Genomic DNA, 26,471 nt, shown 5'->3' on the forward strand with positions numbered 1-26,471 from the left:
GTGCATATCTGTACTGCAAGTGCATATTTTTGCTCTCGTAATGTCTCGCAGTCATCGGACTTATCCATCCGCCCGAGGTGGAGGGAACTAAGCCCCGCCGGGAGCGACGTCACTCCCGTTGGCACGTTAACCGGAGTGTCCGCTGTGTGCGCACCCAGAAACACCACGACACCGGAGGGGACGGCGGGATCGCATCCATCCTCTACGCGAAATGCTCGGCGAACTCAATCAAGCAACCCTCCCCGATTCCGCGCGTTTCGGCGAGGAGGCATTCACATGCTCGGGCATACAAACGGGATAAACAACTCCTCGGCGAAGTAGGAAGGTCAGAGAAAGTGGAGAGAGAGAGAGGGAGAGAGGGAGGGAGGGAGGGAGGGAGAAAGAGAGGAAGAGTGCGTGTGTGCGTTCGCGTCGACTATGATCTGTGGCAGAGAGAGCATCGCTGAGAGCCAACGTTTGTAACTTCGGGATCTACTTGCAAAGGCGCTTTTCCCCCCCTTCTTTTTCATCTGGAGATCTTGGGGGATATTGCGTGCGCGTTTCAACATGCCTGTAAGAAGAGGTCACGTTGCGCCGCAAAACACCTTCCTGGGAATGATCATCCGGAAATTCGAGGGTCAGAGTAAGTATGTCTAAATCCTTCAGCGACAACAGAAAAAAACAAGAAATAAATACTTGCTATTTTATGAAATTTATATTTATTTAAAAAAAATAATCTTATGAAATTAAGATTATTGAAGGGATTTAAGTTTATTTTATGTTTAAGAGGTTCCTACCAGTAAAAAAATAATCATGATTATGGCAAGTCAAACTGAAGACACGCCTCATTGTTGTATTTTAGTGAGGTTCTCTGAACTAAACTATGAGGCTGTGACAGCAAACTTAATCAACTTGATTATTCTGTTAACCACTGGACCACACTGATAAGACTGTGGGTCAGATGTACCTCGGCTGGCACTGAGCAAATATATATTTTTCCTTTACAGACCGGAAATTTGTGATAGCCAATGCCCGGGTGGAGAACTGTGCGATCATATACTGCAACGATGGCTTCTGTGAGATGACCGGCTTCTCAAGACCAGACATCATGCAGAAGCCATGCACCTGTGACTTCTTGCACGGTGACCTGACGGACAAAGAAGCCATCAGCCAGGTTGCGCAGGCTTTGGCTGGATCTGAGGAGCGCAAGGTGGAGATCACCTACTACCGCAAGGATGGTAAGTAACTGACCTGGCACAAGAGTGTGGCTGTCACAGCAAGCCCGTAAGCTGAGAGGTGTCTTTTGTGATGTGTTGCTCCTGTGAGAGCACCTGCTGCAGCCCCTCACTATATCCGCCTCTTGATGTGGCCTGTCAGCTGGTTACTAACCACCCCGAGTCAGTTACATGATGTACAGATCAGACATTACCCCCTGATAGAAGAAAACAGTCAGTGCAGTCAGTTCTAAAATTACCCCTCCCTCTGAATTTATGCTCAAACGTTTCCCGTGGTGTGCGAAACTGAACAGGTACCGCTGATCCTCTTCATGCATTTGACATTTCAGAAATGAGAATTTGCCAAACAAAAAAGATTATCCTCATAATAAAGAAACGGTTGCTTCATACTGAAATGATAATACATTACATGTGGTGTATTTTTATTTCATCTCCCAATGCCGTTTCCTGCCTAATGAAATAAGTTTTTGGTAGTATTGTTTTTCTGTGCATACATGGAAGTATTATAGTCATTAGTCATCGTGTGAGATGACACTCATCATATTACTTTCTCATTTTGACATTATGAAATGCGACACCAGAATTATTGGACACATTTGGTCACATCTGCAGAACGACAGTAAGTGACAACAATAGTGTTTTCTTTGGTTTTACGCCATTATCAAGCATCATATAATCAACATATCTAAAACAATACATCTTAAATCATAATGCGCTGAGCAGTTTGTTTTAACAGTGCAGAAAAAAGGGATAAAGACACAGCTAACCTGCTTCCCTGTGACATTTACTACCATACAGTAAATACTTGTGCTTTTCACATAAAATGTGCATTTGGAGCTCAATGGCGCATTTAATGCTCGTGTGGTTCATAACGAATGTGTACAGTTGCTTTCACTGAATCAAGCCAGTGACCTTTTAAAAGGTGTTGTACACGTGATAGGCTGCAGCTCTGCATAAAATGCTCCCTGCTGTATGTCATTCATTTTTCTTTGATCAGTCCCAGTCTTTTGCATGAATGGTGCACCGTAATGACAGCAATTCCGAGGCAGAGAGAATTAATATGATGTTACCACTCAGTGGTATAAATCCCCAGATTGACCACCTCCTGCCACGCGCTCACATGAGCTTTCTGCAGTCTGCATGACATAGCTGCACCGAGTCAATCCCAAAGGTACTCCTCATGTAAAGCCGCACATTAAAAGCACAGTGTTTTTTTATTTTTTTTTTTATTTTGTACCAGTGATTACAGTAAGAGGGTGTTGGTGCATTTTGTTTATTTTTATATTCTCTACCTTGAAATGAATCCCAAAATATACACAAGACAAACATGTACTATAGTATAGGGAGCTTAAGCTTGAAAAAAAGAGGTAATATTTTATTTAATCATAAGGAGCCAGGGCTTAAATTTTTAATTGTGAGTTTGATTAGATTCTAGGCCATGAATACATGTTTAATCTACCATCAGCAGCCATCAACCTTGTGTTTTTCTTTCTTTTTTTTTGGGCTAATCAAGAGCAATCCAAGAGCCAGCTGCGACACAGCTAAAATAGATTGTTGCAGAAACCTGCAAGACAATTGCACATTGTACTCTTGGGTCCGACTGTGCGAGCACTGAGCCTGGTTTGTGGCGAGTAGTAGGAATTTCAAGCAACTTCAAGTAGTTTTCCATTTTTTTCCCCCCATCTTACATGCATGTTCAGGGCACCGTTTAAACATCATGTGCCTGTAATGTTTGAAGCGTGGCGGATGGGAGCAACAGAAACCTTCAAATATAATCGTTGCTCTCAGTCTTTTCACAATCCTCCCTGGTGTGCATCACGGCTTCAAGACACAACTCTTAATACTCCTCAGAGGAATTTATAGTGAGCGTGTGTGCTCATGAATAAAGATGTCAGGGCTGACAGTGCGGTGACTGGAAATGAGCAGCTTACAGAGTAAATGCATTAAACTGGTATGGAGGACACAATTCACATGCTCCCACTGCTATGGGGGGGGGGGGATGAAAGATTCATACCATCCTCGAGAGCGATGGCCCTATTGATTCACGACGCTCTAGAGATTGAGGTTGACGGGTGGAGAGGGAAGGTATTCCTTGTCTCTTCTTCTAACTGTATTTCAAGTTATCAGGCGTCATGCAAATCAGCGTTAATCCTTTGTGCTAAAGCTCTTGGTGTTCCGAGAGCACCTACTGTACATCACACCACATAAAATAAACAAACCCTGGTTCAGATAAGTAATTTTTAGTTTCTTTTCATCCTATTTCTCTCCCATATTTAGCCATTTCTAGATTTTTCTTCATAATATAGCACACATTTTCATAAGACTTTCTATTTTAGAATCAATTGGCATTATTCATGTCCCAGTCCGTCACATCTTGTGCATGCCTGCCTGTTTAAGTTTGTCACAGTGTTTGCACAGAGACATATTACGTGAATCAGAGGTTTTGTGGGCAAGATTCGCAGAGATGAAACTATTCCGCTGAATAAAGGGTCCACATTGGCCGAACTCAAATCTGAGGATTCGCCTTAAACACCCGTGTTTCGAGGAATCGAAGAGTCACATGGTGTTGTTTGTTTTCCTCCTCCATCAATAACTACACAGTCGGAAATCTTGAAAAATAAGATTTGGATTTCAGGGAGCTGTGTGACATCAGGAGCAACAAAGCTTTGGCTCTTTTCGCTAAAAAGGGAAAAGTTAAGCAGCTTATGTGTATGCTTGGAAATTAAAAGTAGTGGAACAATGGCGGCCACGGGAGCACAGCAAAGGCCTTTAGCACGAGGACATTTGCTTTCAATTTTGGTGTTCTCTTCTATGTGAACGGCCAAGACGGGTTGTGAGAGGAGATACCACACATGCTGCCGTCTTGCAGCTATGATACATAATCAATGAGATAAATGCTTTCCCTTAGCTGGCTTTGTGAAGCTATCCTATTCCAAGGGGTGTAATAATACTTTGTACCTGAATGAGTCTTGACAAAAGGAAGCTGACACCACGGCGCAGAGAGAAGTTAAATGGATAATGGCTACATAACAGCAGCAGCTTAGCTAACCACACTGAATGATCTGAGACATGTGGTATGCGTGGGTGCAGGGTTTCATAGGTGACTCCCCACCAAGGGGACCGAGGGGCCATACAACCCCTGCTGAGCGTATAGTGGTAAAGGAGAGAGGGAACAGGGGACACAGAGTGCCTGCAGTACACAAGGTGTGCTGCAGAACTACGCTCCAAAAGAGCACATCCATTTTTCATCATGCTCAGCCTTCTTCGGTGTCTCGCAGTGCGAGGTGAAGAGTGGTTTTCTCATCTAGTTTCATCTGCTGGACTGGAATCAGCTTGTCCAAGCAGATGTATCAAACTGCACTGTGGATTAAATACCATGAAAACTTTGGTTAACATGCCATCAGACAACCTCATTACAAGCCAAGAGAGTAAACACTGTGGCAACGTTATGGATTATGATAATGAACCGTACACTGTCGTTGTTAGCACAATGTGAATCCAACAAACTTTTTCAAACGACAGATTACTTGTTTTAATCTGCATTAGCTATATTAAGTCTTCCATGGACTCTTATTTCAGAAAGCTTTCATTCTAAATTGTGCCTATGTCATAAAACTTACATTTCTACTATCTGTTACATTCCATGTAGATTTCCTTTGTGCTACATTTAACTGAACTAAATATCATGATCAAAAGTATCACGAATTGACAAATATGAACACAAATAAAAGGCTGTTTGAGCTGGGGCTGCGAGTTACCCCTGATGGCTCAGCAGACACTGATTGAAGATGAAATTAGTCCAGGCTGTGTAGCTTACAGTCTCGCTGAGGCGAGATATTGCCACAAGGCCCAGGGACTCTAAACAAAGGGTTAGCTTGCATGGCCTTTCTCTACATGGCCTAGTCCTGACGGGCTGTGCCCCAGTAATGTTGTGTATCGGCTTATGTATAATAGCCCTAAAAGAGAAAGATGTCAGGTTTCATTATACAAGACTGACTGCCAGGCACTAGTTGAAGGGCTCTGTTTAAAAGCTGCACTTGTAGATAGTACATTGGCAGCAAGATACCATAAACAAAAGTGATATTTAACATTCCATAATACTACTTTTTTGTTTTATTACTGAAGCAGATCAGATAGATTAATATGAATACTTGATACATCAAAATGAAATATGGTTAAAGCTTTTTATTTTCTGATGTATACAAAGTAAACTATCCATGAACATGTCTTGGGAGACGTCTCATATCCAGAAGTTGATCTGGGAGTCACTTGATTAAGCAGCAATGTTTTAATAATTGATGATGGAAATAGAATCTACAGTAATGAAATTTCCATCATGAAAAGGGAGCTACTCTTAGTACTCTGTCCATTCATTCAAACAGGTGTAAATAACGTTTCTTGGCTCATAGGGAAACCCTTTGTGTACAGGTTGAGGAGTGAATGGACATCTGCGCCCTCACTGGTACAAATAGCTGTACTATCAGAGATGTTAACTGTGACTAGCAGCTTTGGTCATGCTTGAATTGTTTTATGTTGTGCTGACGTCTCCAATTGTACACATTTCTGTTCATGATATAATGTAAAGATGAAGCGAAGAGTCATCCAGAGACATTGCTGAAGGCGGACAGAGCGGGAAAAGTAACTTAAGATAGTACATATATAGGGAAACACAGAAAGATGATGTTTAAGTATTCTGACAACATATTTGCTAAGAAAGTTTTGCATATTCTTTAACCAAATTAAAATACATTTACATTAGTTTTGCATTTACATGGAGTAACATACAACATTGAACAGTGTCCACAATCAAAATGAACAACATATCTAAACATGTCTTCAAAGCCAAAACGGAACAAACATGGATAATTATAAAAGTGAAACATATTCTTATGCCTCAGTCAATTCAATGATTTCCTCTTCTGCAACCAGTCGACAAACTCATTTTTCCACCATTGAGCTGCTGTGGCATTCTTTCCTGCAGCCGTCTTCAGTTGATACTTGTTTGAGAATCTTTATGCATTCAGTTTTGACCTGAGTAAGTGAATAGCATGCTCTGTTAGGTTGAGGGCAGATGACAGAATCAACCATATAAATGCATCTCATGTCTTTCCCTTAAGAAGTTCTCAGGCCGCTATCATTGTCTTTTTTGGGGGTCGTTATTCATTTGTATTCTGGAGTGCCATCCTGTCAGTTCTTCTGCATTTGATTGGAGCTGAGGAGGAGGAATAGCTCCATACATTTCAGATTTTTACCCTGCTACAACTGTCAGCACTCACTTCATCAATACAAAGCAGTGACCCACTTCCATTGGCAGCCATACATTCTTCTGCCATAACTCTGCTTCTGTCCAACCTTGACAAATGATGAAGTAAGCTTTTTTTGTGCTCCCTTCATTTTCCATGGACTTCTCTTCCCATCACTCTGGTGCAAGTTAATCTTGGTTGCATCTGTCCAAAGTGCCACGTTCCTCACTGAGAGGGCCTTTTTATATGGATTTGAGCCAAATTTAGTCCAGATTTCTGTTCTGATGAGTGGAATGGTAGTTTGCGTCTCAATATTATTATCATCTGGAAAGCATTTACCTATAGAAGGTCTTTGTTGAAGTGGTTAGCACTCTAGCCTACGAGCAAGAATATGCTTGGTTCGAGGTCAGACGAAGGGGCTTTCTGTGCAGAGTTTGCATTTTCTCCCTGTGCATGCACGGTTTTCTCCAGGTGATCTGGATTCATTTTATTAATAATTTCACCCGTCAATTTCTCCTTTCTTTACTTTCCAGCATCCAGTCATTTATTCAGTAAGAAGTTTTCTTCTTCAATAATAAATTTGATTTCTTTCATGCAATGTTTGATTAATTCATCAGTCAGCTGAAGTGACATCAGTCACCCCAGGGGGAGATCCACTATGACATGCATGTTGCTGATTTATGGAGTTGAACATTGAACTGCTCACAACAGGAAAAAGTATAGACTGAAAAGTTTGAGATGTTTGATTGGTAGCTCTTGAGTGAGCCTGCTTAAAATATCATAAAATATTGATCTCTTACTTGTTGCATTACGACCAATTTTACAAGTAGTAAAATTACAGACTATATCATAATTATATATATAATCAATCACAATATTCACAGCACTACTTCAAAACCTATATCATTGACCTCAGCTCAAAAGTGGAGAGATTAAAAAAAAAAAAAATCGTAAAAAGTTTCTACTTCCTGAATAACTCATCTTACGCGCCTCACCTGCAACCGTGGTTGAAAAAGTTGAAGCATCCGAAATGTCAGTATCCACCAGGTAGAGGAAAGGATTTGCAAAGCAATCAGTCAATGTATTTACAATGTCTACAAATACAGTAAATGACAGTAACGTGGATACAGAGTAGGTACCAGATGTTAAGAACAGGAACAGGACGAGTGGGAAGGAAATTAAATCCTTGTGACATTCAGCTCCAGAAACGGATAATCCAAAAAATCTTGCTTTCTGGTGAAAGTTGTTGAACTGAACAGTGTAAGATGATCACTGCAGAGTCAGCTTACAGATGTACTTACAGTAGAAATGCAGCTAAATAACCAGGTGTATCAGATGTAAGTTGTTCTATAATGCAGAGTCATCGATTTGAACGCCACAGGATTGATCTACTCAACGTTTTGCGTGTATAAAATGTTGTTTTTAACAAGTTTGCAAATTTGGTGTTAAGTCAGCTCACCCTTGAGTAGAGATGCTTCTTTCATTGTGGTGAACGGCATTCCCTCAGCTGGCTCAACAGTTTTATTCAAAGACTTCTGTGTTGTACCCTTCTTAGGCCTTTCATCTTTTTCTGAATCAGTGAATCTTTTCTGTTGCTAGTTGTGTCATTTGTGCGAGCGTGCAACGTGGCCCATTAATAAATCGGGCACCAGCTGCCTTCTACACGGTACACTTCAGGACATGGAAAAAACCATATAGTTGTTTTGGATTTGCCCCTCCCAAAAAATTCATCCATCTATCTCAATCTCAACTGGATGTTTTTGAAGTGTTGGAGGACACTAGAATACCCACATGTACAAAGAGAAGATGTAAACGCCATGTGTAGAAAGGCTCCAAACCATGAACTTGAACTGGGTGAGGAGACAATAGCCACTATACTCCACTGCAGCCCTTTGATGAGTTAAGAAATAAAGTGGGATAGAAAACAGGCTGGACCTGGCAATGAAAAGTCAATTTTTGTTTTTGAGCCCGTGAAAATGGAACAATTAGGACAATGAAAAAAACCTGGCATTCCAAAACTATTATTGTGATAGGTTTTTTTTGTTGTTGTTGTTATTGTTAAATCCCTTGAACTGAAGTTAAAAGTGTCAACTTCAAGCACATCTTGATTGTTTCATTATGAAACCCTCTGTGGTGGTGAACAAAGACAAAAGTATAACAACGGCATCACTGCCCAAACTCTTTTGGAAGCGATGGCTTCGTCTTGATACAATATGCATTGTGGGATTCTTTATGCCGCTCTGTTTGTTTCACGAAGACGGTTCAGACAGGTCCATACCTGCTCAAAGAAAATATACAGACACAGTCAAACAAACAGGCAGAGAAACACTTTCTCTCATCAAAGAGTTATCAGGGTTGAAGCGAAAGGAATTCTTTAGATCTGTGCAGAGCTTGAAGTCAGTTGCTGTAATGTGAAGACGCTTTTGTGACCCGTGCAAAGTTACCGTGACGAGCAAAATACTTGTAGTAAGAATTGGAAAGAATCCTGTGATTGGGACTCGATGCAATCTTTGATCGTTAAGTACTTGATGATACTTATCAGTGTCATACAAAGCTACTTGAGCGGCAGTACAAATTATACTGTCTTTGTTATCATTTTGTAGTTCCCACTGTTGAAGCCTCTCAAAAACGTTTCCGTCATTTTTTCTTCACAGTGACAAATCAGCTGAGAAGTTATATCTGCCAAGGCAATCCGTTTCTCACCAGGGGTGTCAGATGCAGAAAATACAGTATTTTAAACTGAATTCGGCTTTTGTCCAGATTCTTTTTTTTTTTTTTAACTGCTGGACATCATGTTGAAATGTAAATTTGATTTCGTACATTTGGTGATGACTTTAAGGAGTCGAGTCTAAATCGTCATAAATAATAAACAGTTAGTGCCCAAGTGTCACAGACTGCTGTGTTTGTCTCAGCATGAATAATTAGAGAATAAACTGTAAATGTGGTTGTCCTAAGGATATTTTGAGGAATCCCAAAAAAAACAAAAAAAACATATATATATATATATCAGCTTTTGGGCGCATTCAACACTCAACACCAAAATACTCTCAGTGCACTTCATGGCCTTAGCTGGAATTCAAAACAAAGATGAATAACGCAGTTGTTCTCAATGAACGGCTGTGTGATTCTGCTGATCACATGGCACACTAGCACTGCTTTAGGTAATTGAGCGAAAAGCCCTCCCTGTTCTACTCACAAAATGTTATTGTTAATAGGGCCTTGAGCACTGTGGGCATATACGTAAATGTGCAAAAACTTTTACAGAATGTCGTGATGTGTGCGTATTATCAGATCACATTCACTGTGCGGTCTCTGTTGACTCCGTGCGAGATTTTGAAGAAGCTTTGCTTTGATCCATTTTGGTCGAGGTGACATTCAGCAGGAGGCCAGATGAGAAGGGACCCCCATGGCTTAGCCTTTAAGCATCACCATTGTTTCCCCATCTGCTAAGGTAAACTGCAGCCTAGAAATATTTCTGCTGAATTTACTGCCTTGTTTTAACACATCTCTTCCGTGTAATGTACATTACATCACTGCTGCTATTGATAAATAGTGTTAATTTACACCTTATGTGGTCGATCGTTGCGTTTACATTTTCTTGTTTGTGCTACTCAACCTACTTGACCATATTAAGAAAATGCAAGTGGCCACAGACAAAGTTGGAAAAGGTTTATATTCATTACATATGAATAAAAAAAATTTTGATTTTCCTTTCAAAGTTTTTTTTTTTTTAATGATAAAAAAAAAAAAGAGGATAAAAATTGCTTCACAGACTCAATGTTGTACTTAAAAAATATGCGTCATCAAGACAACATGAAAGCAGAGATCATATTCCTTTCATTTGTTTCTTAACAGCCGTTTTGATTTCTTTCTCAGAAATGAATTTGTCACTTTCGTGGGCATTGAAAGGTTAAGTGTGATTTTCCAAATGGAACACAAATAATTGTTTCAATTATGGTAACGTGTTGCAAAATAAGAAAATCAGTGATTAGCTCTATTTTCTCACAGCAGAAATGTCCAAGATTCAAGCCCAGGTTCGACCTGAAGTCCTGAAGTGTGGAGTTTGCAAATTCTAAGTATGCGTGCATTTTCTAGAGGGACTTCTGTTCGCTTCCAAATTCAGATTAAAAAACAAACACCCGTGTATTTTGTGGCTGATTGATGAGTCTAAAATGAACATAAGTGTGACTATCGCTGGCTATTGTCATGCCAGAGTGAAGTACATGTGTACCTACATTCCCTGCTTTAAATGTTCTATCAATCTGTTTAAAATCAAATAATTTATCAGATTCATGGTAGAAACATCTGACTCAAGTCTAAAGAGACACAGCTTTTATAAAATGGCACAAATGGCTTGAAACTTGGTTTGAAGCCGTTATTGTTCTCCTTGATCAAAACAGGGGCGTCAAACATGTGGCCAATCTGGTCCACGGGATGATTTTTCATTGCTTAAGACAATTAAGGCGAGTTTTCCAAGTGCTGGTCTCAGGACCGTATGCAGTGTGACTAAAGAAGGGTGAAATAACCCAATCCGGTCAGTGAAAAATGAAATCTTAAATTCACTCAGCAGCGGTACTAATGTTACAAATCGACAACTGGCATCTTCTTACAGCCGCTGCTGCGACGACACAAAGGAAAAATCTCCCCCAACAGCCTCTCATTGTCCTTTAATGCAAAGTGCTCGTGATTGGCCGGCCAATCAGGCAGAGCTCTGCAGTCAGCTCACAGGTGATCTCAATCTCCCTTCTGATGGAGTAAAGGAATGGTTAAACGCCACAAAACAATGAAAACGTCCCTGAAACATTCAAGGCTTCTTCTTTTTTAATCCGGAATTAACCTGAGTGCATTTTTTTTGTACACGTCAAAAACAATATTTGAATAAATATGTACCATACAACAAAGAAAGAACAACCATGTGTTTTTTTAAATGAAATGAACAGATCAGCAGACAAAACACTGAAACCTTGAATGATTACAACGAGATATTTCAGTGAACGCGAGCAACCTCTTTCCTAACAATATTCCACTAATGTGAGTGAGTTTGTGGAAAACATGCGCACCAAGGATGGAGGAATGTGCATCGGACAAGCTTTTTCCCACATAAGTCTGAAGAGAATTACCGTTGCAAAGAGGATTTCAGAGCACATTTAAAAATAAAGTTGCCATATGTGTTGCACAAAGTGCATTAAAAACATTGAGAACATCCATGTGTACATAGACGTGTACTCCTTTGCACTGAAACAACAGTCATATTTTGTACTTGTTCTTTATTGACTTGAGATTCAATGGAGCTCAGTGTGGAAATGAAAAAGAGTTTTACACCCTTTAATTTAAGTAGATGTAAGAAAGTTGCCTAAAGGTTTAATCGAGCCAAATAAAAACTGCACACTTATAAATAAACATGCAATTTTGCAGGAGGGAAGCCCAGATGCTCTGATTAAAAAAAACAAAAAAAAACAACAACACTATTTTTAATTAAGTGCTCACTGCTGTAGTGAACTAAAATGACTCATATTTAATGGACAGTTCATTGCTGTACTCAGAAGAGCTTAGATAACTGGGTGAACTGATGGCTAAGCGGTTAGGTTGCATATCACATCGGTGTAATGCCCTCAGCTGCTGAGTTGCTATTTTGCCTTGTGACAAAGTCGTAACTTTGCGCCCCGTATTATTACCCTGCTCTTTTTCCACGACTGTCCTTTGGAGGCCGTGCAGAACTGTCCATTAAAGGTCAAATAAATTAGAACCTTTTTTGTTGTTCTGGCAAATTCCCAATGAGGGGCGATGTTGTTGCATTTCGTAACGTTACAGGATCATTTTAGACAACCTTCATTTTAGTCACGGGTTAAACGCTGCAACATGTGCCAACATTACCTCTGTATTAGTTTTTATGTCCATGTGAGTATACTAGAACAAAAGACTGTTGGCGATAGTGTGGGTGAAGTTCTGCAAACATAATTGGACTTAGTGTGCAAAAATAAATCCGAGGCATGTTTTTTTTCTTTCTTCCCCATGTGGCACAACGTCATTCAGACAGGGAGAGGTCATGTGTCATATTTAGACACAATATTTTTTTTCTCTGGCAACTAAACAAAAGCTTTAAGACAGGGCTAGTTAATTAGTCTAAAAAAAGAAATCAGAACTGTGTATTCAGGCTTTACCTATAACAAAGCGCAGGATCATTTTCCTGATGGGTTGTATTACCTCTTCAGACCTGTCAGGATCACCGCTTCTCCGGTTAAATATTCTTAAATTAAGCCTGATGTCATTCTGTGCAGATTTAAATGTACATTCTTGAGTTGGATGGGGATTGCTTAAGTGGAGTAATAGTTGTTTTGTTTTTTTTTCCCAACCACACTTTGCAGCGGATGTTCATTCATTTAGTTGCGTGCGTCCCCAGTGTGAATCCTTTTTTATTTATTTTCAGCAGTACAAAATGCCTTACGCATCACCTTATACTATTGTTTAAGTTCTTCTGAGTAGGCTATAAAGGTGTGTCTGGTTTGTGCGGAAATTCCTGCTTATGCTCGTTTGCAAAGAGCTGAGCCGTGAGTATATCGAGGCATATTTTACATCCGAAGCAACACAATATAAAAATAACCTGCCATGCCATGAGTACAAATATGTACTTGGAAATAACTTAGCTTGAACACAATCTGATTCCTGGGCTCTCCTCACGGCTTATTTCAGAGTGGGTTTTTTTTTTGAAAATAAATTTCAGTAGGAGCACTATCTTTTCCAGGAACCAATAAATAATTTATAAACAACTATTCAAATTTATTCAGGGTTTATCAAAAAAAAAAAAAAAAAAAAAAAAAGGATTGAGGTTGATTCACAATAACTCATTTGATTCATGTCCTTTTCTTCTTCCCCGTGATAAGCACAATATTTAATCAGTCAGATCAAAGTCAGCACCTAAAATGTTCCCTTTTACTGGAAGGACAGTGCAAAATTAGGTGAAGGATTTCTGGGAAATGCAGGGAAGTGCTTTTTATGAAAAGGGGATTTTCTGGTGAAGGACTCACATTCTCTCTGCTCTCTAAGCACCTCTCCGCTGCTTTATGGTGAAACATAACCAGACAGCATGACACCGAGTAAGATGGGTATGTAGTCTGCACATGCTGGTCTTATTATCTACATCCTTTACATGCAACTATCTGTAACCGTTGTTTTTTTTAATCTTGTCAGTTCCCTCGATACATCAAATAATACCTGATAATTTGGTTGTGTTCCGTCCTGTTGAAATCACATTATTATATTATCAGCGGTGACGCTCCAGCATTACTTCTGGGACTTTTGATGCAGAAAATCGTTCCAACAGGACTCTGGCATGTTGAAGCAGCCCAAGCTTGTTATATTTAGTTAGACAGCAAGTCTACTGCTAATGAATGCTGCTGGCAGGGTGTCTGTGAGCCCTGAGGAGATTACAGTGAACACTGGTAATATGTGTCCTCTGTGAGTAGCAGCGACACAGCAAGCCAGACAGAACGACAGACACACAGACCTGCACAAAGACACAAAGACATTTTAATTGTGTTGGCCGGCATATTATTTGCTATTATCTAAAGATTTAAAAAAAAAAAAAAAAAAAATGGTTTCCTTGGGAATTAAGGAAATGTTGGTGCTATAAATTGTAGTAGTCACAAAGGTTTGAGAAAATGCTGTCATGATAGTTATTTCCCTTACTGGAGATGGTCACTGATACTGTTTGTCACCTGTGCTGAGCGGTTGCTATTGTGTTGTTGTTTAGAGTCGAACGAGTAGACTTTTATTGGTGGGCAGTAAGTGCCTGTGGGCATCAATAGCTTTTGCTAACACAGCTATAACCAGTGCCGCTGAGAAATTGTTATATTCCCGAGATTCTGCTCCACCGGCTTCCACAGTGCTGATTTTTAGTGGGTTTTCCGACTCAAATGTCACCGTCTCTCAAACTGGCTACAATCTGCCCTGCACGCTCTATTTGACAAAAAAATTTGATGTCCACACGAGACTGTGGCTCAACAACATCAGCCGACTTAGTCATTTCTACGCGACGTACTGCTCATTAGGATACACATGGAATATGGCACAAGTGGGCAGGCAACACCCACATGAACACACACATGCATGCACGCTCGCACATAAAGTTATTCAACCTCCAGGCATACTTATTTTATCTCGCCTGTTATATTTGTTCTGACATGCAGGCGCTGACCTTTAAATCGTTTAGCTTCGCCTCAGTTTTTTCAGCATTCATGCGAAATCAGAGGAAAGTGTTTTGAGTTTTCTTTTTTTTTTTTTTTTTAATTAACATCCCAAATAATGGCCTCAGTCCTGGCTTATCTGATTGTGATAGTGCTCCCTGATAAACCACTGTCGCACAGACTGTTAACCTTTTCAGAGATGATAAGCAGAAGGACGGTGCATGATGCAGCTTTTTGGCACTCACACTCTGCTTCTCTTTCAGGGTCCGACTTTCAGTGCAACATTCACGTAATCCCGGTGAAGAACGAAGAGGGTGTGGTGATGATGTTTATCTTGAATTTCGACTATGTTGTGGATGAAGGCAGTGACAATTCCGCAGAGAAGATAAGCCCAACGTCCCCCACAAAGTCGGATCAAAGTGAGTATTTGACTTCCTGCTGCAATGTCAATGCCAAAACACATCCTTCTTTTAAGAGAACCGAAGAAGCGATGCTGTGGGGCGACACTTGTCCTTGTTATCCCTGACATGTCACGTCGGCATGTTTTGTGTGCAATCATTTTATTAGCTAAAGAATAAAAAAGTATACTGACATGATGTGTACCGTAGGTCTTGTGTGTTTTACAATTAAACATGCACATGCTGAGTATGCTGTACCATGCAAAGCCCCCCCCCCCCCCGACCCCACCCCCCCACACACACACTTCTTTGACAATGGGCAGTATCGTGATTAGATGGCTGGAATTGAGATAATAGCCTTCTACATCAGGCAGACACTAATTAAGCACGGGAGATTTTGCTCCCTGTCATGCACAGTGCAGCTTCATGTTGCAAGCTTCTATTACTTAAAAAAAAAAAAAAAAGCATTATTTATGATGCTGGTACAATACAGATAACATATATGGCAATGAAGTACATCGTGTGTATGCAGGCAAGGTATGGTGGCCTTACGTAATCTGATCTTGTTCAAAATGTTTAAGAATTCATATATGTCTAATGTGTTCTGGGAGAAGAGTATATACCACATTTCCCATTTTTTTTTATTTGGATGTGTGTCAGGAGGTGTAAATGTCTCTGAGACATCCGCGCTCCTCGGTGATTGGAGGCGCTCTGCATCTCCTCTCCGACCGGAGCTCAGCTATCCACTTCACTCAGTATGATTTCCTCCAGGCCACTGACATTCGGCTTGTGGTGTACCACGTGTTCTAAGTGTGTGTGTGTGTGTGTGTGTGTGTACATGTATGAATTCCTCTGTGGGTGTGTGTTTGTGTGCACTATATGCATGCAGGCCCCTGTGTTGCAAACATTGCTAATCAGAGTTGATTGCTTGTGACAGTGCTTCAGCAAGGGAACCTGTGGGTAAATGAGACAGATAAACACAAGATGTGACTTTAGATTAGATGAGTCAAAAAGACAAAGAGTCTTGACAAAGAGTCATGACTGCACGCACACATCACACTTAAAGAATGACCTGAACATTGTCTTTGTCTTTGAGCAGCCCTTAAGAAACAGCACTTCAGTAAAGTGGGACTTTTATACTATTATCAATCATCTTTTTTGTATCAAAGCTGCTTCCAATTGCACCGTATTATTCATAGATACTGTCTTTAAAATGACTATCACCACGCTACATCGTCAGCAATTATTCATGCGTGCATGTGTGATAATATTTTGAAAGGGTGGGTCAGAAATCCCCTGGAGAGTTGCCAGAGAGAAGGGAACATCTCGAGGTCCAGTGAATGCCTTTTCCCAGCATTGTACTTCCCTTGCTGGGAAAATCATGATGAATGGAGATATAAGGAGGGTGATTGTTTTGTAGGAACACACATTTTTAGAACTGAATTTATTGTAATTGGAGACAAATTTCCATTAATATATTACGATCCTTTTATTTCGCACACATGCACCTCAGTTCACTAATTATTTCAGTAACATATTAGTATTCTTAAAATCCATCGGGGGGGCCACTGTGCATCACATTAGCAGCATTCAAGAGTTAAGATCATTATTTTATCCCAATAGGCCATCACTTCTTTACATATGAAGACTTTTTAGATATTTAAAAATGTAAGCATCTAGTAAGTGCAATTTATAATTTATCTTAAAATGTGGGTTAGGAGGCACAATTCGATCTGAACTTCATGAAGGGCACTCTGCCTCATTCACTATGAAAACCGCTGATTTACACCATAACTATGGTGCAAAAATATCTTCCAGGCTATCAGACCAATAAAGAAAAAGTGACAGATCTGTCTTTTGGTCAGAGGAAAAAAGGTTGCTGCTTTCAGAAAAGACAGACATCTTTTATAATGATCATGGAGAACATTTCCGTATATCCTAGCCCTACTTACTATAGCAGCCTTGTAAAGGTGATTTTTTTTTTTTTTGGAGGGGGGTATAGAGGGAGCTAATTATGAGCCGTTGCTGACAGCAGGTTATAAGCTGGCAGGTGTCAACTCGCACAATGCTCAGCCTTGCAGAAAGTAATCCCTCTTTCCCCAAGCTGCCGTCTAGAACACGCTCTTTGCTAAATTCTGCATGCCTTCAAGGCCCAAAACAGTAGTTACAAATTACTCAGCAGGGATACATGGCACACAGAGACAGCTTTTTACAGTTCATCCTGCAACCAAATGTATTTCATACATTGCATAACATAATAATTCACTTCAAGAAATGAAGTTGTGGTGTGTCTCCTCTGTTACTCTTACTCTTTTAAACTGAGTTACACCAACTTGGCATGCGATGATGAATAAACTAGGTTTTACATCAGTGACGCCAAAGGTTATACTCACATGCAATGAAGAACTTGGCAGGCTTTTATAATGTGCTGAATGAGTGAATTTGCAGAGTGAATATAGAAGTCCTGCAGTTGTATCATTATCTGTCATCCTAATAACTACATTTTTAAGTAATCTTTTATGTCATTTGACAAAAAGGAATGAAAGAGGAGCAACACCAGTTAAACAAAACACACAAAGCAGACTTAAGTTAAATAGAATCTACAGAATACATTCAAATGATGAAAACATAACTGCATTAGAAATATGATTACATATGTGTAGTGGGAAATCTTAAGACCTTTGTACTGAGACATCTTTATATTATATTAACTGTATATTAACTGAGGTATTTGCAGCTGTCCTTGCGTCTCCCCAGTTTGTAATTCTTTCCTGTTGATTAGCTGACACCTCTGACTTAGAGGACGGGTTGTATTGACTACATAACAACGGTTCCCTTGTACGACTGGTGCATCTGTGTGTCCTTGTACAAAGTAAAACAAACGTTATTGTCAGACTTTGAGGAGCTGGGGCCGATGGCTTTGGTGTGTTGAAGGTGTTTTAAGGAGCAGAGGGGTCCCTCAGTGGGTTAGTCTGTCCGTGTCTGTCTGTTGGTCTGTTCTCTGTCTGAGTGTGTTCTCTGTCGGTGCCCATGATGCGTCTGGCTGATTGTGCTATGAGATCTCTGACGGTTCCCTTTAATAAAGTCCCTTGCATCGAATCCAATGTCTCTTCTACATTCATCCTTCTGAGCATCACCGGGAAAGCAACAGAAATTCTACAACAGTATGGAAAGTAGAAAGAAGAAAATCAATATCCGGTACAGCTGCCTTCAATAGACATAATTTTCAATATATTCAAACATGATCGCTACACCCTGTAAAGAACAATGACATTGGAACACATGTAAACACAGTCTGTTATTTAACAGCATAACATTCGCATACCTGAGGGCCAGGACATTCACGCTCACACACAAAACAATCTACTTACTACATTGTCCATATCCCCACCAACACTGCATTAACACTCTTGTAAACGTTTTACCTTCACTTGGATTAAAAAGTCCTTGAAATTCTAATTTCTCAAATATCAATTTCAAACTCTCAACTAGGGCTAAATATGTTACGCTGTTATAATGCTGTGGTTACATCTACAATGACAGGCCTGCTTTATAAATAGTTTCCTAGAAAATGACGCAGATACCCATGTTCCACCTAAATGGTTGTTATTCACCATTTTGGGATTTCAAACGTTACACCTTTTGAAGTGAATGTTGTCTGTAAGGAGAAGAAAAAAAAGTGAACTGCCAGTTATCATTTTAACATGTATGGTAGTATTTCTGACCTGAAATTTTCACACTAAAAAGCTACTGACGTCTTCCTGCGGTTCCACAAGAGTCCATCAAAACACAAAGTTACATCACAAAATAATTTATTTCAGCTATTTCAGGCTGCATGCACTCACTTCGAGGTAAAACTGATTCTGAATCCACAATTAACATCACTCGAAAGGCAAAAGAGAGTTGGAAAGAAAAAGTGTTTTCTGATGTGTGAAGACTATTTTTGAAGTGTTGTTGAAGCCCTTCATGAATAATGCTTATTAAACAAAAACAATATTATCAGAGTAGAACTCCAAGAAGACTATGAAACATATTTTCTTACCTTCACCATTCTAATGTAATGACACTTCTCTATTGAAATAGTCTTTGTCATACTCAAAATAAAGTGGAGAATCATTGCGACTGTAAGTCTTTCAACACATTCACTCATGGTGAGTCACCGTACGATAACCCTCTTTGGAAGATTCACACTTTAAAGTCACATGAGAATCATTAAGGCCAAAAACAAGAGTTGTTAAGATCACATGAGTTATGTGTGAGTCATTGCATCGCCACGACTTGAGGTGTGAACTTAAATGAAAGCAACTCTTAAAAGATGTCAAGACAGCACTGTGAGGTGACGCTCAGTACAGTTCTGGCAATAACAGAGATGCTGCCATCAGCAAAAAAAGAAGCTGTGAATAATGTTAATATAAACCAGTATGGGAACAGTTTTCCATTGCCTTATTTTAACTTAGCTTGTGAGGCATACAGGCATCAATACAATACCTTCTGGGGTAAAAGTTTTCCAATAGGCTTTAAACACATTGAACCTTAGAGGCCCAACTTAACTTTCTCCACATGTCATTTTTTGTTAAATACTGGAATTGCTAATGTTATTTTTACATTTCAAATATAAATGTGGGGATTCATAGCCAATAACAGACCTTTCCATAAGTCTTCTCAGACGGATGGTTTTAATATGAAATGTAAGGTTGGTCTTCATATATATTCCGTAACTGTTACTAATGTTACCATTCAAGCTGCATTCAAGCTTGTTTTAGAATTGTTCTTCAAACTCGCGTAATGGGATGATCAGTAGCTTGAGTAGCTACTTTTATATGACATCAATGTGTAAACCCAGACTTGCAGTTTGAGGGTTTTGTCAACCCAGGAATCAATACAACTGAGTGAGGTGTGGTAAAACAGTTAATACAATCAATTTCCCTCTGTTTTTGACAACAGCTTGGCCTGAGCACTGCCTCGCCTCCTGAGTCCTCTGACAGTTGTGTTTAGATTTCCCTTGTGAAAAATCACATGAACAAAGGTGCACACAGATCACCTGAATTTGTCAGGTAGAACTGAAAGTGTCTCGCCATCTTGATTATTGTTGTCTATGGGTGAATGTAGACAGGAACGTGCTCTGAATACTCCCAAGAGAGGAAACTGTTGGACAGACCCAGATTACATGGGAGGATTATACAGGCTTTCTGGCCTGGGAACACAGCGGGATCCCCCAGGGAGGCAGAGGTTGTGGCTTGATCACCAGAGCTACTTTACTTGGATTGCTGACTTTGTGACCTCCACTTCTTTTCTATTCCAGTTTTTATTAAGATTGTACTTTTTATAGGTAATGTGGTGCTTTGAATGACATTCTGTGCAAAACATAATGTCATAACATGTGAGTGCGTGCAATATCAAGTCTGTGGCCATGTTAATACATGCACAGCTGTTGGAATAGGGGTTTACACAAAAAACGATCTTCTATTCACAGCTATTCAGCTTTTTTGGTGGGAATTTGCTTGAATAAGTCCGATAGGTATTACATTATAATAATCACAAGCATTTTACAGTCCAGATGCCAGTCGCCATACAGGGAGGAGGTTGTTCATATGTCCTGACTCACAATGTCATTAGATTCGTCTCCAAGAAACTTGTTGAGTGTCAAACCTCTATTGTAAGTGGCTGTAGTTGTAACATCAGCACATTTGGCCGGGGAATGGAAACAGATGGCAGTGATGTTATGCAAGGAGGGTGCTGAGGGATGGGTGCCTCACAAGTGAGACAGGGTTCACTTTCACTGTCTCTCTATTGTTAATGAGACAAAACTTTCACTCTGTACTAGAGGGTCATTAACGTTTGCTTCTGTGCCCATTCTGGGGATGTGACTGTGCACAAGTGTGTTAATGACAGAAATCAATGAGGCAATACAAAGGTCCTTTTTACCTGTTTAGGTTTTTGTTTTTTTTGGTTATGCCCACTTAAGGATGGTGTTACAATAGGATACAAAATGACATCTGTTTAGTGTTAGTGCCAGGACATGGCTAGTGTATTATTTGCTTATGAAAAAATATATAGATAACAGATTAATAAGATGAAAACCTGCAGAAAACACCTATCATATGTATGAATCAGCTCCATGTTTCATTGCCTTCACTTGTATTCAGCAGACACATTTTAGCGTCAGCTTTAAAAAGTTTGGAAGTCCGTGTTGTCTTTTGTTTTCTAAACTGCAACTTTATTATTACTGCTGACATCAGTGGAAAGACCTGCACTGTAAAATAACATAAACAATGCAAGTTATGCAAGTTATGTAGCCAATATGCATAAACACAAAATTACATATTGAGGGAAATTAGCGTTGTTCAGTAGGTGCACGGTTAATGAAATCCATCCAATATCTTTAAAGCTGAAGTATGCTGTTCTCCAATCCTAAAATGAATAGGCCATTATGTAAGAAAGCAAGTGGATGCTCCTGGGAGAATGGTAGTGCTGTACACTGAACTTTTGCCTTAACTTCTTCCCAAATTTCCAGGGAGAAGTAGATTCTTTCGCTTCCGCCAGGCTGCTCTGAGCCTAATGAACACCAACAAACAGTCTCTTCCACAAGAAGACCCAGATGCTGTGATGGTGGACTCACCCAAAGAGGATGCGAACTCAGTGGCCATGGAGAGCTTCCCCTCTCCTACCAAGAGCATTTGCAGTCCCATTGAGGCCAACGACACGCATGCCCTCATTGGCTCCAGCCGCCACTCTTCCCAGGCTAGTATTGGTCCTCAACCACTTGACCATTCATCGCCTAAACTCCTCTGGGAGAAGCTGTACCAGACCGAGCCACACCAGTCATCTACCTCCCTATCGAACACCTTTCCCAGAGGCAGCATCAGCAGCATGAGGAGAGCGTCATCCGTCCATGAAATTGAGGGTTACAGCTCCAACTCGAAGGGTATATTCAGGGGTCGACAGACAAGTGAAGGTACGTACTATAATAGGTGCTTGAGCCTAAAGCTAAGCTCAGTGATCAGTGTGTGTTGGTACATCGACTGAGGCCATACACCATAATTGAGTTTTTCAGAAAGCAGAGAAGCATTTAACCAATTAAAACAAGCATCGTCGATCAACTAACGTAATGTACGCCCATTACAAAACTTTAATAGACATCAGTCCATTTTATTTTCTCAAAATATGTTTCTTAACTGTGTTTTTAAAATATGTTTCTTTGTGTATTTGGCCTGTCCACTAAATGCAATCATCTCAGAGGTAAACATGTATTTCTGCCCCCGATTTCATGGCTCGCTGCTGTTTTGGAGCACGACTTTCAAGTAAAGCAATCAGCATTAAGGCTCCTCAGAGATCCACTTAGGATAGGTCGAGTGGGCCTGCTGCTCTTAATTATTGTGAAATGGTTGTATACTTATACTCATTTCGACACATCAGCTGTCTGTAAAACCACACAGGGTCATCACATCCACATTATATTTGGCCACATAAAATGATGAGCAAAGCACAGCCTTTGATTACCTTGCATGAACTCTGTCATTTCAAATGACTATTAACACCAGTTTCCGTAAGCTCTGTAATGCATTTTTTTCAGCACAAACTCGCAAAACATGTTCTGTCGTTCCTCTGGTATGCATTAATGCCAGCATACATTAGCTACGGTATGTACGGGTAGGGGTGCCAGCTATAAAAAGATCTGGAGCTTCACTCAAATATGGAAATAAGAGCTGAAAAATATGCATTTTATACCTTAGTTGAGTGAATAGTGTAAAACAAAAACCCAGTGCATCGTAGTTTCAACAAAATAGTTGCTTGAATTCTTTTTATTAAAATTATTATACAGTAAAAACATGTTCTGTATCAAAAAATACATAAAGTGGTTGCTTTAAAAAAAAAAATGCTGTTCCGTATTAGTAAGTGAACCAGAATGAGATCACAATAGGGGGTATTAATGCGCTCTCTGCCCTGAATCACCAGGTCCTTTCAACCACGTGAAGTCCAGCCTGCTCGGCTCTACCTCTGATTCAAACATCAACAAGTACAGCACTATCCACAAGATCCCTCTGATTGCACTCAACTTCTCCGAGGGCGCTGATAAGAAGACTCATTCTCCACCGACATCTGAGAAAGCCATTATTGCCCCAAAGGTCAAAGAGAGAACCCACAATGTTACAGAAAAAGTCACACAGGTGAGTTAGAAACTTACATCGTGCTAAGTAGTGCTGTATTATAAGGGACTACGTTAAAATCTCACATCCATCATAATCAGAAGTGGGGCTCAGCTCCTAAAAATTATATTTGTTTTGTTCATTTGTTGTGGTTTTGAGGTTGGAAGCTGTGTAATAGATAATGTCCTTGTCACTGTATGAATAATTCTGGATGTACTATTTGATTTAGGGACCACTGAGGACGCTTGTTGGATAGCGTGATACACCGATACACAGCATGTGTTACAATTTTTCGCTGGCAGGTGAAAAAAGAGCAGCTGGTGAGCCCATGTGTTGCAGGGGTAACACAAGGCCTGAAAACGGCTTAGCGTGGCTGTGACGTCAGGATATTTACTTTGCAGAGAATGTGAGGACGATATAGAGGCAGGATGGTTACAGTTGTATGACGCTGTCTGGTCGGAAAACAATGTTTATTTATCTGATGTGCGGGGTTCTGGTTCATAACACTTGAAGAAAAAGAAGGGATTGAGTTTCCTCTGCTGCATGTCATCAGGTAAACAGTGCAGTGAAATTCCCTCTCGACCAGACTTGCAACATAACTAATGACTACAAGCCAAAGACAACTAATGGCCAGATCTACTAAAGATTTGCATGAACACAAATGGGCGCAAACTTGACCTTGCGTGCAGCCACATGTGGATGCTGATCTACAAAGTTGGTGCACTGAGAACTGAGCCTTGCAGGGTAAACTATCAATTTAGCACATGATACCTTCATGACTATGAAACGTGGGTCCCAGATCCCATAAAACACTTTGAGGCATTGATGCCAACAGATTATTGTGCAGCGCATAGCGTGAAACGTTTGTGATCTTTAAAGTTGTTATTAATTTGTGTAACTTATTTGAAATTAATTCTAAATGGGCTCAGCCACCAGCAGTGATGCTGCTGTTATTGCGATGACAAGTATGTACTGGTCTTATTATAAGATATTTTCTGTGTTCTAATCCTTCTCGTAATCTTTCTTGATCTCTTCTATTGCTTTTCTTTTCACCACACGTTTAACTTTGTTACCAATAGTTTTCTATCTTCCATTTTCATCGTCCGTCAACAGCTGGTATCACAGTTCATCTTTGTGCTCTCGCCAGTCCCTTCAAATACTCTGGTTTGTTTGATGTCAGCCAAGGTGTAACCTGATGTGTTTGCGAAACACCGTTCAATTCTATTGCACTTAAGGTGCAATAGAATTTGTTTGACGGTGAAATTGAGCATGTTGTATACAGGATCTTAGTAAATCAGGGCCAAGGTTGGACGGCATCTCAACTGAAAGCCAAAAGGCCTTTTCACAAGTGAAGAACGAAAGATCCTTCTTCCTCTTTCAGCTCAATCTATTCATTCGCACAAGTGGCATTCTTGGCCGTTTCTCCAAGCACAGTTTGCAACAACCGAGAAAAAGATAAACTTGTATTTAGACTTCTTTCAACACAGCTTTCTCATTCATAAATGAAGATAAAGCATCATTGTTATTAAATGCTCTCTCTCCCTGCTGACTTTAGTTTGGAGGTTGGAGACACTAGTGAGATGCGAATGCTGCATCTGCTTCCTGGCTGTTAGCGCGGGGAAATCTATAATTCATGTGTTGAAGATTGGGGAATGTACCATAAAGAAAGGAAAGCTCCTTTAGCCTCATCCTCACTCCCTGCACTCTTTTCTGTCATAAGAGAGTCATGTTTCTTGGTCTGCCACACATTATGAAGCCAAATCAAGGGGACAGGTTGACCTTGCTCACTGGGATGAATTATTGACAATAAATTGTCAGTACATTTAATATGGGGAAAATAAAACAAATGCTTGCCCACCAAAATGCATTGCAAAAAAAGAAATTGTATTTGTTCATCTTGCAGTCTTCAAAGTAAAGTGTTTAGTTTTTTTTCTAAGAGTAATGTATTGCACCCCCTGCGAATGTAGTGAAAGGCAGTCACATTATTCATGGTGCTAGGACATCTGCAGTCCTCTTGTCATACTCGACTGGCTCCGTTTATCTAACACAGTTTGACTGCAGAGGACACGTGGAGCCTCGCAGTTGCTCCCAGTTCCGTCCTGGAAGTGGATGAGCTCTTTGTATTCCCACATGGAGTTCCTACAAGAAATTTGAGACTGTTTCTAATCAAATTGTGAGGGTCTAATCATTCAAAGGCTTGACCTTATACCTAAAAGAGGAACACCGTCAGTATCAATTAAACTGTCAAATCAAGCTTTAATGTTATCAGTAATCCCTGACAACTGAAACTCAAAATAAACAAATCAAAGTGGAGTGGCGTGATCAGCGCGGCGTTGTTGGTTCCCAAACGTAGAGGTGGGACGTCTGTGAGGGTGCACCAGACATCACAGAAGGGTTGTGAGGAGCTGTTTGCTCTCAAGTTTTCAAACTTGGATTTTCACACCAAAGAAAATAAGAAGGCACTTTGTGGAATCCTCTTGAAAAGTGGGACTTGCTTTATATTCAAAGGTTCCTGCTGTTGTGTGTTGTTGAGCGTGGATATGGCCATTATGTTTCGCTTAACTATACATTTGCCAAATCAGAGGTGAAAGACAGGGTCCAAAGTTTGTCTTTGAGGCACTCTGGGAGGAATTCAGGGTAAAAAGTTGGGGACTACTGTTTGAACTACATGTTTTGAGCTTTTCTTCCCACACTTCCAGGTCCTGTCACTTGGAGCCGACGTGCTGCCCGAGTACAAGCTCCAGACAGCTCGCATCGACAAGTTTACCATCCTCCACTACAGCCCATTCAAAGCTGTGTGGGACTGGCTGATCCTGCTGCTGGTTATCTACACAGCAATCCTTACTCCCTACTCCGCTGCATTTCTTCTCAACGACCAAGAGGAGCAGAAGAGGCGTGAATGTGGATACTCCTGCAGCCCCTTAAATGTGGTGGATTTAATGGTGGACATCATGTTTATCATCGACATCCTCATAAACTTCAGGACCACTTACGTTAACCAGAACGAGGAAGTGGTCAGCCATCCAGCAAAGATAGCAATCCATTACTTTAAAGGCTGGTTCCTTATAGACATGGTTGCTGCAATCCCTTTTGACCTTCTTATCTTTGGCTCAGGATCAGATGAGGTACGTAATCTTTGATGCATATATTTTTACCTGATTTTCTTTTTTTTCTCCCAGGGAGATTTACAGCATATCACACCAGGCTGGCTTGCACTGTTATCCATTTTCTAAATCCAGACTTGTGCCCCTGGGCCACTACTTAAAGCCTGAATCTTTCTGTCTCT

At 40.3% G+C, this 26,471-nt stretch overlaps 1 protein-coding gene across 1 annotated transcript in view; it reads left to right on the forward strand.

Moving 5' to 3' along the window:
• Window positions 1–546: 546 nt before the first annotated feature.
• kcnh7 (potassium voltage-gated channel subfamily H member 7) overlaps window positions 547–26,471 on the forward strand; it is a gene marked incomplete at both ends in the record, with an annotated part of 43,412 nt that continues 17,487 nt past the window's right edge. Inside the window, 6 exons of the mRNA XM_080479262.1 lie at window positions 547–622; window positions 987–1,217; window positions 14,904–15,059; window positions 21,553–21,993; window positions 22,995–23,206; window positions 25,885–26,310. Of these exons, the coding sequence (XP_080335388.1) occupies window positions 547–622; window positions 987–1,217; window positions 14,904–15,059; window positions 21,553–21,993; window positions 22,995–23,206; window positions 25,885–26,310 (1,542 nt within the window). The remainder of the gene's footprint in view (window positions 623–986; window positions 1,218–14,903; window positions 15,060–21,552; window positions 21,994–22,994; window positions 23,207–25,884; window positions 26,311–26,471) is intronic.

This window comes from Lipophrys pholis, assembly GCF_963383615.2.
Source record: "Lipophrys pholis genome assembly, chromosome: 13".
In the NCBI taxonomy this organism is placed as follows: domain Eukaryota; kingdom Metazoa; phylum Chordata; class Actinopteri; order Blenniiformes; family Blenniidae; genus Lipophrys; species Lipophrys pholis.